We start from the raw sequence: 14,275 nt of genomic DNA, 5'->3' as shown, positions 1-14,275 counted from the left end.
CATGCGCATGCGCGTGTCAAATGAGGAATTTGGCAAAGAGTAAAAGATTTCTTCGTCTTAAAACTACGTATTAGAAATAAGGTTTTCTTGGATTTCACGGTACTTGTATGGAATGCTGATATTTTAAACCCACGCATGTCAGGTGAAAACATTCATTTATTCATTTTAATATGAATCGGATCATTCTATTATTGGCATTGGTTTCCCCGATATCTTTTTAGTTAGAATTATTTCTAGGTAGACATCGAGTACTTACTGGAGCGACCACGTGAGCGTTGTGAACATTCCTAAATGAAAGTGTTTCTGTGGAATAAACTACATTTGAACTTGGGTTTATATTATTTATACCCGGGGTTTCACTCTGTGTCGGTGGCCATGAGCCATCACCGCTTTCCGTCGAAACATCATTACGTACTTACGCGCCATATCGATATTAGTATATATTCCAAAGAATTACATAAAATGAAGTAATAGAATATGTACTATATGCATTTTCTTCTTCTTCTTCTTCTTCTTCTTCTTCTTCTTCTTCTTCTTCTTCTTCAACAACAACAACAACAACAACAACAACAACAACACCACCACCACCACCACCACCACCACCACCACCACCACCACCACTCCCCAATTACGTTCAGACATGATGTATTTTAAAATGGCGGACCCTTAATTTTAGTCAAAGGAGATAAGTCAGTTTGTCATACTGAATTAGTGACATAACTCTTCGACATTAAAACATAAGATAAAACTCGATAATTCAATAAATTCTATTTTTACTCGGAATTATTTTTCTACTGGATCATTTCTCGTAATTTTTTGAATTAATAATAATTTCGACATGACATGCAAGTACGTAATAATGTTTTCACCTGAAATGTGTTGGTTTAAAAGATGACAAATTCATACAAGCACTTATTTTATTCGTATACGCATATTTTTTATTTAGGTATTTATTCGTTTCCCCACGAAAGCAAATGTGACACAAGGTCGTTTTTAATGTGGGGGTGGGGGAAAACCAGTTCCCCTAAGACAAAGGCAAAAAAGGGTACTCTGACAGTATCACAAAAATAGTAATTGTCCCAGTATGAAGGGTTTCCCCTACATTGACCAATGACCAATTAACTTAAAGTGAAGGATCAGAAGAACAGATACTACATTTTGATCCTGGTCCGAAAGCTAAGAACAACAGAAAAAAAGCAAGCTTTTTATCTATTTATTTAAAAAGAAAATACAACTTTTTTATATATGCGTTGTTGCTGTTTTTCTTTTTAATTTTATTGTCCAGTTTCACTACAACGTTGTGAGAAAATATTGAAATGTATCTAATGAAAATATTGAAATGTATCTAATGAAAATATTGAAATGTATCTAATGAAAATATTGAAATGTATCTAATGAAATAAACACTGAACTTTTACATGTATTAGGTTTATAAAAAATGCAATCGTCCAGGTTCGAAACGGAGTGTTATGATGCTGAATACAATTGAAATGAAAACCGTTTACTTTCGCCTGACAATCTTAAAATGTTTAGAGTTGCTGCGAAAACGTAGAGATGGCAATTAACGCACATAATAATAAACTACTAAACATGAACAATCAAAAAGAAAATAACAAAATTAATAAAAAAAAATGTGACCAACATAACAACAACAAAAATAACACAAAGAACAAAAATATAATTAATAGAAATAGTACTAACGCAAATCCCAATGTAAATGAAAATACTATCCATGAACAAAAAAATGTAACTGTAGAAATCAGGCACTGTGTCCACTACAAAATAAATGCCCAACAGAAAGCGTTGTTTACCAGGCCACAACTTCATCCAGGCAAATTCACAAAAGATTACGTAAGAATTACATCCTCGGATTTTAAAAGCAGATATTACGATCACAGCAGTACATTCAAATAGGAAAAAACGCCGAATAAAAACAGCATTAGCGAACCACTACAGGGAGCTCAAAGAAAGTGGACGATCACAGATGATAGAGTGAAAAATAGTACGGTAAACCAGCACCTGTAGAAACCTAGACGACCCGTGTACACTATATTTGAATGAGAAATAAGCTATCCTAAACTTTAAGGACTCCCCAAATTTATTAAACTGCAGGAGCGAAATAGCAAATGTACGTATACACAAAGTAAACTTTACCTTAAGATAACGGAAAAACTGAACTACTACTACTACTACTAACAACAACAACAACAACAACAACAACAACAATAACAACAACAACAACAACAACAACAAGAGAAAATGATAACCATTAATTGGTTGGGATACACATTCTTCAGCACATCAACTTTGGTGTTGACTTTCAAGCCGACTTCAAAGATGAGATGGCATGATGTGGCCCTGACTTGAAACCACACGAAAGACCATAACCGTGGCCGGATACTTTGTTTCTGGGAACGTCCCTGTTATCCGGATTTGCATTTGGAGGGTGCTGGCAATGTCATAACTTGGGTCGGTAGAGACCATCACTTGTACAACGGCGCATCTCCGATCTCGCTCGTTGAACATTGTGTCATTTTCAGACATGATAGCAGGCTCCTATCGTCGTTACCCCCTCCCTCCCTCCCCCCTCTCTCTCTCTCTCTATATATATATATATATATGTGTGTGTGTGTGTGTGTGTGTGTGTGTGTGTGTGTGTGTGTGTGTGTGTGTGTGTGTGTGTGTGTATTCTTTATAATTATGTTTTAAACCAAAATTTTTAATACATTAAAATTCCGGTAATGTTCACATACCAAAAAATCAAAGTCAAAATTGATTAACGTGATTAATTAAGCTTCATGATTACCACTTTTCATAACTGAATAAGCATATAATATTTTCACAAAGTCAAGGAAACCAAATACAAAATGAGAACATCATATGGTGTACTTCTTATGCGTTACAAATGTTTCGTAACTATTTGGATAAATTCAAATATATTATAATTAAAAATTTTCCAAAATAGCTACTCTTCAGACGGAAAAATAAATTATATGAATACATTTATGATACATATTTTAAGGGATTAAGCAGTTGGGCTCACCCCCTATACCATTTTTATATTTTGTCTATTTTTTCTTTTTCTTTTCTTTTTATTTTTGGAATTTTTTATTTTGATTGCCTTCGAATTGATTAATTGATATCAATTAATCGAATTAGTATCGTATTTCTAATTAGTTTCGTATTTCGAATTAGGTTCGTATTTCGAATTAGTTTCGTATTTCTATTTTATATGAAACTTCAACAGTTCCCTATCTTTATATTAAATTTATCTTTTAATGTTTTTTTAAATAATTTTTGCAATTATTTTTTCCGATATAATCATTTTCTTGATTTATTTCCCAAATACTAATCTATATCTTCAAATTCTAGTGTATATTTATATGTTCAACTATTCTTTTCTCAATCAGCCATAGTTTCGTATAAATTTTATTTACATGTTTCTCAATCAGCCATAGTTTCGTATAAATTATATTTACATGTTACGATCTATTGTTTGATTTCTTCTTTCTTCATACGTTATTTTAAGAAGGAATTATAATAAAAAAGTTTTATTTAAGTAATATTAATTGAAATTTATTTTCATCCCATAGTCAATAATTAAAGTTTTAAATTTAATTTTAATTTTAAATTTAAATTATTCTGTCTTATCATTATCTAAGTATTATAGTTTTTTTCTTCTATTTACTATCTATTATCCTTCTTAATTTTGTTACGTTGTAAAGGATGGTAATTCTATTTTCCCCAATGTATATCTGTTTATAATTTATCGAAATTACATGTATTCTTACATTAATATTTAGACTTTAGTATTTATTAATCGCCTTTTTATAATTTTAAATGTATTGTTCTAACCATCTCCTCTTTATATCAATCTAGGTTCAATTTCCCTTTTAGTTGGCTTAAATTTTATATTTTGATTTATATTTTAATCCATCATAATGTCGTCATCTCCATACGCCACAGTTACTTAATGTTTAATTTTTTTTTATTTCCTCTTGTGTTATTGGAATTACACGGGCGTTAATTTATTATCTATAATGATTTATTAAGCATTACTGATAATGAATTAACACCTGTGTAGCTTAAATATATTTCTATTTTCCTTATTTAGGCTATAATCAGTTTATTTTCCGTTAATTTAATGATCTATTAGTTTATTTATTCTAAAATCTTCGTATTAAATTTAACATTCTCTTGTCATACTTACATTTTATTCTCAACCTCTTCCTTAATTTTTTTTATTTAAATTTTTTTTTACAAGGTAGTCACCACTTATCAAGGCCCGGAAGCCACTTAGGGATAAGGGTTATTGCGTGTACAGTAATCAATGGGATAGTATCGTAGTAATCGTTAGTATTGGAGATTTGATAAAGTGTCTTACTTAAGGGGGCGCAACATCAGGAATTTGTTTATGTTGGACTTGAAGACATCCAGGTTGTAGTCAGGTGGGAAACAGGCAAATGGAAGAGAGTTTCACGGGCGTGCACTTCTAAGAAAGAAGCTTTGTTCATGGAATCTACGTTTTGGTTTTGGCGCAACTAAAGAGTGGGGGAAAATTTTGACAGTGGTTCCAGCTAGACGGGTGTTTATCGTGAAAGATTGGCGAGGGGGGAGAGATAGGAGCTCAGACGAGCACTTGCCATGGAAGTAACGATAAAACAAAGACAGGCTGGCAACGTCTCTTCTGTGGGAGAGAGGTTGCAGGGAAGAGAAAAAGGCATCCCCCACTAAGTCGCGAAGCCTATTTTGCACTCTGTCAAGGCAGAATAGGCTGTTTTTTTAATTATAAAATGCTATTTTAATCTTGTTTTAGGCGTGCTAATAGGGATTTATTTCTATGAATACAGCTTTGCATAACATCTAACTTCTTGTTTAAAATTCCCTCTTTGGAATTCACTATATGGTATGTCTCAAGCAAACATAGATTACATCTCCGTGATTTACTCGGTTTATATTTTCTAGCTTTATCTATTTTTGACCATTTTAATTCAAATTCTATTTTATTTCTATGTTGTTCTCTAACCGATTACATAATACAGTTATTTATCAAATAGTATAGAGGTGAGTTTAACTGCTTAATTTCTTAAAATAGGGATTATGAAAGTATTCATATATGTATAACAAATTTATTTCGCCGTCCGAAGAGTAGCTATCTTAGAATATTTTTAAAGGATAATATTTGAATTTTTCCAAATCGTTACAAAACAACTGTAGCGCATGAGGAAATACATCAAATGACGTTCGCATTTTATATTTGGTTTTCTTGATTTTGCGAAAATATTACAGGGGGTTGTGTGTATAAATAAATATATATATATATATATATATATATATATATATATATATATATATATATATATATATATATATATATATATATATATATATAGGTAAAGGCACATTCTTTTTCTTTCGCTCTCTTTCTGTGCGTGCGCACGAATACATTCCCTATGAACTCCGAAACAGCTTGGCCTTTTAAAAATATTTCACACAAATGTCTTTATCTGTCTGGCAGTTTTCTCAGTCAGAATTTGTATCCGACTGCTTCCCGATAAGCATAAAAATCAATAATCGAAAAACTCTGATAAACAAAAGAAGCGGTAAGATTTTGACCAAAGTTAACACCTTTTTACAGCCTAACATCACTAGTGCCTTTAAGAATTTTTATCACAGCACAAGCAGAGAGTAAGGCGTATAAAATCTACAGTAGGTTCTTTGATAAGATATAGGCGCGTTCAAAATGAATGTTTCTGTTTAGAACGCAATTGAACCAGGATAATTGACTTTTGAATTGGAAACTTCAAGGGAAGCACTTTCATAAAAAAATGATTTTATAAAATCAACTGCATGTTCTCGACAGTTTAATGTAGACTACAATGTATTGTGAACTAAGTCACTGCGGGTGGGGGGGATGTGAAGCTTCCTTCGGGAGAAATGAATCGATTTGATTGAAAAATTGGCGATTTCATCGATTTTGATGACAATAAAAGTATTAGAAATTGATCCACATTCAATCCAAGGTAAGGTATTTCTGCTATTATATATATATATATATATATATATATATATATATATATATATATATATATATATATATATATATATATATATATATGTATATATATATATAAAAGGTTAGTGGGAAAGAGCCTTAGCATAGTTGTAGATTAAGAATATATATATATATATATATATATATATATATATATATATATATACATACATATATATGATGAGTCGTATTATATTTTAAAAACAATATATATATATATAAATATATATATATTTATAGATATATATATTGAAAAAGAATTTCAATATATATATCTATATATATATATATATTGAAAAAGAATGTCAAAGATTATCTGACAAATATACCCGGTGAACCAAGAGCAAGAGAGATTCAAACAATTGTACTTAAAGGGGCGGTCAGACTCTTGAAAAGATCTCTCGGTTGGAATAACTGAGTTAACGGGTCAATGTTTGGCATCTGGTAGGATGCTTCATCCTCAGTTTAAACAAACTGATAAGAAAATTAATATCTCTCTCTCTCTCTCTCTCTCTCTCTCTCTATATATATATATATATATATATATATATATATATATATATATATATATATATATATATATAAAATAAAAATTACAATTAAATTTACCAAAATGATCCTAGATGGTAAAACTAAAGTATATTATAAATATTAAAGAATTAATATTTATAAAGTTACTTGTGCAAATCGAAATTCAATTAACTTTCTTGGAGTTATATTTTTGGAATTTACCGTCATTGGATTATTTACCTTTCACCAGACTATCCATTCATGTGTAATCACCTTTTTCTTCATATTCCCACTGCTTCACTTTTTGTTATCAAGTAAGATCTTTGACTTACTTGCAGTTTCATCAAATACTTTTGTATACAAAATCCGATCTCGCATTTTGCTATTTCCTACCCTCTGATCAAGAACTATCCACTTATCAAGTGTTGCCTTTTCAGATTAAATATGTTTTTAACTCTTTTTCAAAGTGTTTTTTAACATGTTTTATTAACTGTTTGCTCTTATATATATATATATATATATATATATATATATATATATATATATATATACATATATATATATATATATATATATATATATATATATATATATATTACACAGGCATCACCACATTATCAAGGCCAAGAGGCCACTCAAGGATAAGGGTTAAAGAGTGTACAGTAGAAATTGGACAATTTAGTAATCATTAATAATGAAAATTCGGTAAATTTGATAACTTATATGGAACGACTCATCAAGAACTTATTTACGTTAGATTTGAACACAACCATATTGTAGTCAGCCGGAAAACAGGAAGACAATTTCACAGACGTGCAGTTCTAAGAAAGAAGCTTTGTTTATGGAATCTACGTTTAGGTTAAGGCACAGATAAAGAGTGGGGGAATTATTGATAGTGTTTTCAGCTAGACGAGTGTTTCTTGTGAAAGTTAGGCGAGGAGGGACCATAGACTGAAGCTCAGTCGAACACTTTCCATGAAAATAACGATACTACTTCATTTACTCACATAAAATTAATATACGAAAGTATAAATTTATGCTTAAACTTTAAGTATTTACTTCAAAAGTGCTCAATACGTAGGTAGAGCTAGTTAGTAAGTTATAAAATATATATGGCGATTAAGCTACACTGAATATTCCGCGTTTCATCCACTCTAGGACTCTTCAGGCTTACGCCATATATATTTTATAACTTAATATATATATATATATATATATATATATATATATATATATATATATATATATATATATTATAGATAGATAGATAAAGAGAGAGAGAGAAAAAGAAAGAGAGAGAGAGAGAGAGAGAGGGAGGGAGGAGGGTGAAAGGGATGAGAGGGCGAGAGAGAAGTAGGTTCCTGGACCAACTCCTACGCTCCCATAGTGTGTTATTCAACACGTAAACACACATACACAAAGACGGTCAAGCAACAATTTTACAACCATCTTATACTCCCACACACATACACACGCGCATTCTGATACACACACACACACACACACACACACACACACACACACACACACACACACACACACGATTACACATAAGTAATAAGACACACGTGCACATAGAGACGCACTCCCACGTACGTAGAGACATACGTGCACATAATTCCTATTTTAAAAAAAGGAGGAGTAACAACGTCTTTTAGCGTTGGACGCGCGCACTAAATCGGGCGGATGTGAACGCCTCTTTACTCCGTCAAACGTGTGGGAGGTGAAGTCTCTATAAAAGACGGCGCTTCAGCACAGAATTAGCTCAGGCATTTCGTCGGTCACAATAAAGAAAAGACATTTCTATGCATATTTATAAAACAATTCCAGAGACGGAAAAATAAATTGATCCTTGTTTTATTTATTTATTTATTTATTTATTTATTTGCCGATCGTCATCGTCAGGATCTCAACTACCGAAGAAATATCCCTTCATAAAGTTTTCTTCCAAAAGAAAATAATGAACAGGTGAGATTACTTGTTATTTTAATTCTTTTATTAAACTTTACACGTACGCACGCGCGCACACACACACATACACACACACGCGCGCGCGTGCGCACACACACGCGCGTGCGCACACACACGCGCGTGCGCACACACACACGTATATCATTATTATTACATGAAAGGAACTTTGTGTGTCTTTTAGTTTTTTTCCTATGGACTCCTAAATAACTAGGTCGTTTTTTTTTTTTTAATTAATTTTTTTATTTCTTATTAATTTCACACGAATGTACCTTATGTGCTCGGCTGTGTTTTAAGATAGGTTTTGTATCAGAATGTTATCGATAAGTATCGATAATCGAAAACACCCGATAGAAGAAGTAACAGGCGATTTTGACTAAAGTTAACGCCTTATGCAGCCTAACATCACAAGTGCATTTGAGAAGTTTTATTACCACACAAGCAGAAAGGCCAGACATATAAAATAAACAGTAGGTTCTCTGATATGACAGGGGCGCGTTCGAAAATAATATTTCTGTTTAGAGCACAATTTAACCAAGATAGTTGAATTTTGAATTTTAAAATTCAATTTAAGCCATTATATAAACTAATTTTTATAAAATCAACAATAGGTTCTCTACAGTGCAATGGAAACTACAATGTATTGTGGATTAAGTAAATGCGGAGTATTGAAAACTGGGCGATTTTACCGATTTCGATGACAATAAAAAATAGGAGAATGTTCGTTGAATATATATATATATATATATGTGTTTTTTTAACAATCAATTTTAATACCTTTTAAATGGTATTTTATTGATAATTGTACCAATATTAACTTCGGTTTAGCTCGATGAGAATTCAGAGCAATATAATTTATATAATCAGAAAAACAACACCTTTTATTTATTAGTACACAATTTTTGTTTTTATTATTTTTGTCTTTTTACCCTTCGAAACAGCTGTCAGACTAAGGAGGAAAAAAATATATAATAACATGTCTTAAAAATAATAAAAACAAAAATTGTGTACTAATAAATAAAAGGTGTTGTTTTTCTGATTATATAAATTATATATATATATATATATATATATATATATATATATATATATATATATATATATATATATATATATATATATATATATAAGTCATTGGACGATTCCAATACTTTCCTGATTCCGATACAATTACCGATTCTGTACTAAATTCTCGATTCTGATTCTGTATAAATCTTAAAATATTTAACTACTGCATAGAGTTGATATTTTCACGTGTTAAATGTGCAGATATTTTCCCCAAAAATACACTTGTGCAGTATAATCTCTAGTTTATAATTTTATCAGTTGTTTAAAATTATTAAATATATTTTTTTTATCATTAATATCAGCAGTGGAAGATTTTGTTTAAAACAAAATAAAATAATCATCCCAATACTTATATATATATATATATATATATATATATATATATATATATATATATATATATATATATATATATATATATATATAGAGAGAGAGAGAGAGAGAGAGAGATAACTACTTAATTTACTAACATAAAATTAATATACGAAAGTATAGATTTATGCGTAAACTTTAAGTATTTACTTCAAAACTGCTCAATACGTAGGTAGAGCTAGTTAGTAAGTTATAATATATACATGACGATTAAGCTACACTGAATATTCCGCGTTTCATCCACTCCAGGACTCTTCAGGCTTATGCGCGAATTCTGTGGTTGTTTATCGTTTCTATATGCATTCGCGCAAAAGCCTGAAGAGTCCGGGAGTGGAAGAAACGCGGAATATTCAGAGTAGCTTAATCACCATATATATTTTATAAATTACTATATATATATATATATATATATATATATATATATATATATATATATATATTAGCAAAAGTACCCGTCGTTGACTGGGGTAAAAAACAGCCTACAGAAAATGGATTCTGATTTATGAAAGTATGATAGGTTATGAAAAGGAAGGGTTGTAAATTTGGGTTGAATTTGGGGGTATCAAAACCAAAGCAAAATATGATGAAAGTAAAAATAAAATAGATAAACCCTATAATTTATTATACCATACCTGTTCACACTGAAGCACTTATCACAATCTATATCAAAAACACTTGTAAACGTTTTTTTTTTAATTTTTAAATTTTTTATTTACATACTTTGTGGACGAGGCGCGTACGAAGACCCCACAATTTAAATAAACCACCGTTCTGCCAGATTAAACATACCCATTCTTGTGTCTTGATACATCTTCTATCATTGTATGTAATCAGTTTTTTAAACTAGTCAACCATATAGGATCCTATTCGTGACCACACACACACACACACACACACACACACACACACACACACACACACACACACACACACACACATTCAGCTTTATATTATAGATATATATATTCATATATACATATATATATGTACATATATATAGATATATATATTCATATATATATATATGTACATATATATATATACACACAGTCACAAATATATATATATATATATATATATATATATATATATATATATATATATATATATATATATATATATATTAGTTTTTGGAGAATTAATCTTAGTTAATGTATTTATGTATATGTATATATATATATATATATATATATATATATATATATATATATATTTATGTGTGTGTGTGTGTGTGTGTGTATGTGTGTGTGTGAGGTGTTGTTTAGAGGGGCGAATTTTAAATTAAAATAAATCACTGAAAAATATTTTTATCATACAACTGTATGGTTTATTCCAAAGATTCATTTTAGTCATTTATAATTTGAAGACAGTTTCGGGCATATGGCCCTCGCGACCCGCGCGTATCTGTTACCAAAACTGCAATCGGCGTTATAGTTGTTGTTGTTTCAGCACGTTTCGGCTAACTCGTCCTTTTGCCTTCTTAAAATGATTAACCGCGACGGGATAGGAATCATCTAAAGAAGGCCAGAGGATGAGTTAGCCGAAACGTGCTGAAACAACAACAACAACAACAACAACAACAACAACAACAACAACATATGAGGATAACAGTCCGCAAAAAGAATGAATATACAAATTATGAAGCCTCAAAAGCATATATATATATATATATATATATATATATATATATATATATATATATATATATATATATGTCGCGGGGTTCGAATCGTTCGACTGGTAGTAATTGTGACACCCTGCACTGAAGAATCCCGAAAGGATGAAACACTAGTGTCTGTAGGTATTTAATTATTATAGTAAAAAAATAATTATGACAGCCCCTTTAAGAAATACGTTTCTTATAGTTGAGCACTTTCTGTTGAATAAAAGTCGGTCAATTTAGCTCTTATGCGTAGATCGTCGTATAACGACTTGATCACTGTCTGTCTGACGTAATGAACATTTAAATTTAAAATGTTTAAAATTCAACGCTATTTCACACGATTAATGGTAGCCGAATGGATACGGTCTCCGCTAATCGAGCCAGAGATGTCTCGTGTCGCGGGGTTCGAATCGTTCGACTGGTAGTAATTGTGACACCCTGCACTGAAGAATCCCGAAAGGATGAAACACTAGTGTCTGTAGGTATTTAATTATTATAGTAAAAAAATAATTATGACAGCCCCTTTAAGAAATACGTTTCTTATAGTTGAGCACTTTCTGTTGAATAAAAGTCGGTCAATTTAGCTCTTATGCGTAGATCGTCGTATAACGACTTGATCACTGTCTGTCTGACGTAATGAACATTTAAATTTAAAATGTTTAAAATTCAACGCTATTTCACACGATTAATGGTAGCCGAATGGATACGGTCTCCGCTAATCGAGCCAGAGATGTCTCGTGTCGCGGGGTTCGAATCGTTCGACTGGTAGTAATTGTGACACCCTGCACTGAAGAATCCCGAAAGGATGAAACACTAGTGTCTGTAGGTATTTAATTATTATAGTAAAAAAATAATTATGACAGCCCCTTTAAGAAATACGTTTCTTATAGTTGAGCACTTTCTGTTGAATAAAAGTCGGTCAATTTAGCTCTTATGCGTAGATCGTCGTATAACGACTTGATCACTGTCTGTCTGACGTAATGAACATTTAAATTTAAAATGTTTAAAATTCAACGCTATTTCACACGATTAATGGTAGCCGAATGGATACGGTCTCCGCTAATCGAGCCAGAGATGTCTCGTGTCGCGGGGTTCGAATCGTTCGACTGGTAGTAATTGTGACACCCTGCACTGAAGAATCCCGAAAGGATGAAACACTAGTGTCTGTAGGTATTTAATTATTATAGTAAAAAAATAATTATGACAGCCCCTTTAAGAAATACGTTTCTTATAGTTGAGCACTTTCTGTTGAATAAAAGTCGGTCAATTTAGCTCTTATGCGTAGATCGTCGTATAACGACTTGATCACTGTCTGTCTGACGTAATGAACATTTAAATTTAAAATGTTTAAAATTCAACGCTATTTCACACGATTAATGGTAGCCGAATGGATACGGTCTCCGCTAATCGAGCCAGAGATGTCTCGTGTCGCGGGGTTCGAATCGTTCGACTGGTAGTAATTGTGACACCCTGCACTGAAGAATCCCGAAAGGATGAAACACTAGTGTCTGTAGGTATTTAATTATTATAGTAAAAAAATAATTATGACAGCCCCTTTAAGAAATACGTTTCTTATAGTTGAGCACTTTCTGTTGAATAAAAGTCGGTCAATTTAGCTCTTATGCGTAGATCGTCGTATAACGACTTGATCACTGTCTGTCTGACGTAATGAACATTTAAATTTAAAATGTTTAAAATTCAACGCTATTTCACACGATTAATGGTAGCCGAATGGATACGGTCTCCGCTAATCGAGCCAGAGATGTCTCGTGTCGCGGGGTTCGAATCGTTCGACTGGTAGTAATTGTGACACCCTGCACTGAAGAATCCCGAAAGGATGAAACACTAGTGTCTGTAGGTATTTAATTATTATAGTAAAAAAATAATTATGACAGCCCCTTTAAGAAATACGTTTCTTATAGTTGAGCACTTTCTGTTGAATAAAAGTCGGTCAATTTAGCTCTTATGCGTAGATCGTCGTATAACGACTTGATCACTGTCTGTCTGACGTAATGAACATTTAAATTTAAAATGTTTAAAATTCAACGCTATTTCACACGATTAATGGTAGCCGAATGGATACGGTCTCCGCTAATCGAGCCAGAGATGTCTCGTGTCGCGGGGTTCGAATCGTTCGACTGGTAGTAATTGTGACACCCTGCACTGAAGAATCCCGAAAGGATGAAACACTAGTGTCTGTAGGTATTTAATTATTATAGTAAAAAAATAATTATGACAGCCCCTTTAAGAAATACGTTTCTTATAGTTGAGCACTTTCTGTTGAATAAAAGTCGGTCAATTTAGCTCTTATGCGTAGATCGTCGTATAACGACTTGATCACTGTCTGTCTGACGTAATGAACATTTAAATTTAAAATGTTTAAAATTCAACGCTATTTCACACGATTAATGGTAGCCGAATGGATACGGTCTCCGCTAATCGAGCCAGAGATGTCTCGTGTCGCGGGGTTCGAATCGTTCGACTGGTAGTAATTGTGACACCCTGCACTGAAGAATCCCGAAAGGATGAAACACTAGTGTCTGTAGGTATTTAATTATTATAGTAAAAAAATAATTATGACAGCCCCTTTAAGAAATACGTTTCTTATAGTTGAGCACTTTCTGTTGAATAAAAGTCGG

The 14,275-nt window shown here is 31.8% G+C and overlaps 1 protein-coding gene across 1 annotated transcript in view; it reads left to right on the top strand.

Annotated features, from left to right (window-relative positions):
- The first annotated feature begins 8,211 nt into the window (after positions 1–8,211).
- The window catches only part of LOC145258146 (uncharacterized), a 22,258-nt gene continuing 16,194 nt past the window's right edge, over positions 8,212–14,275 (top strand). Inside the window, exon 1 of the mRNA XM_080115935.1 lies at positions 8,212–8,533. Coding sequence (XP_079972061.1) covers positions 8,526–8,533 — 8 coding nt within the window. The 5' untranslated portion in view covers positions 8,212–8,525. The remainder of the gene's footprint in view (positions 8,534–14,275) is intronic.

Source organism: Euprymna scolopes, chromosome 33, assembly GCF_053919585.1.
Source record: "Euprymna scolopes isolate OS-2025 chromosome 33, ASM5391958v1, whole genome shotgun sequence".
Taxonomy (NCBI): domain Eukaryota; kingdom Metazoa; phylum Mollusca; class Cephalopoda; order Sepiida; family Sepiolidae; genus Euprymna; species Euprymna scolopes.
This window is presented reverse-complemented; position numbering and strand designations above follow the sequence as displayed.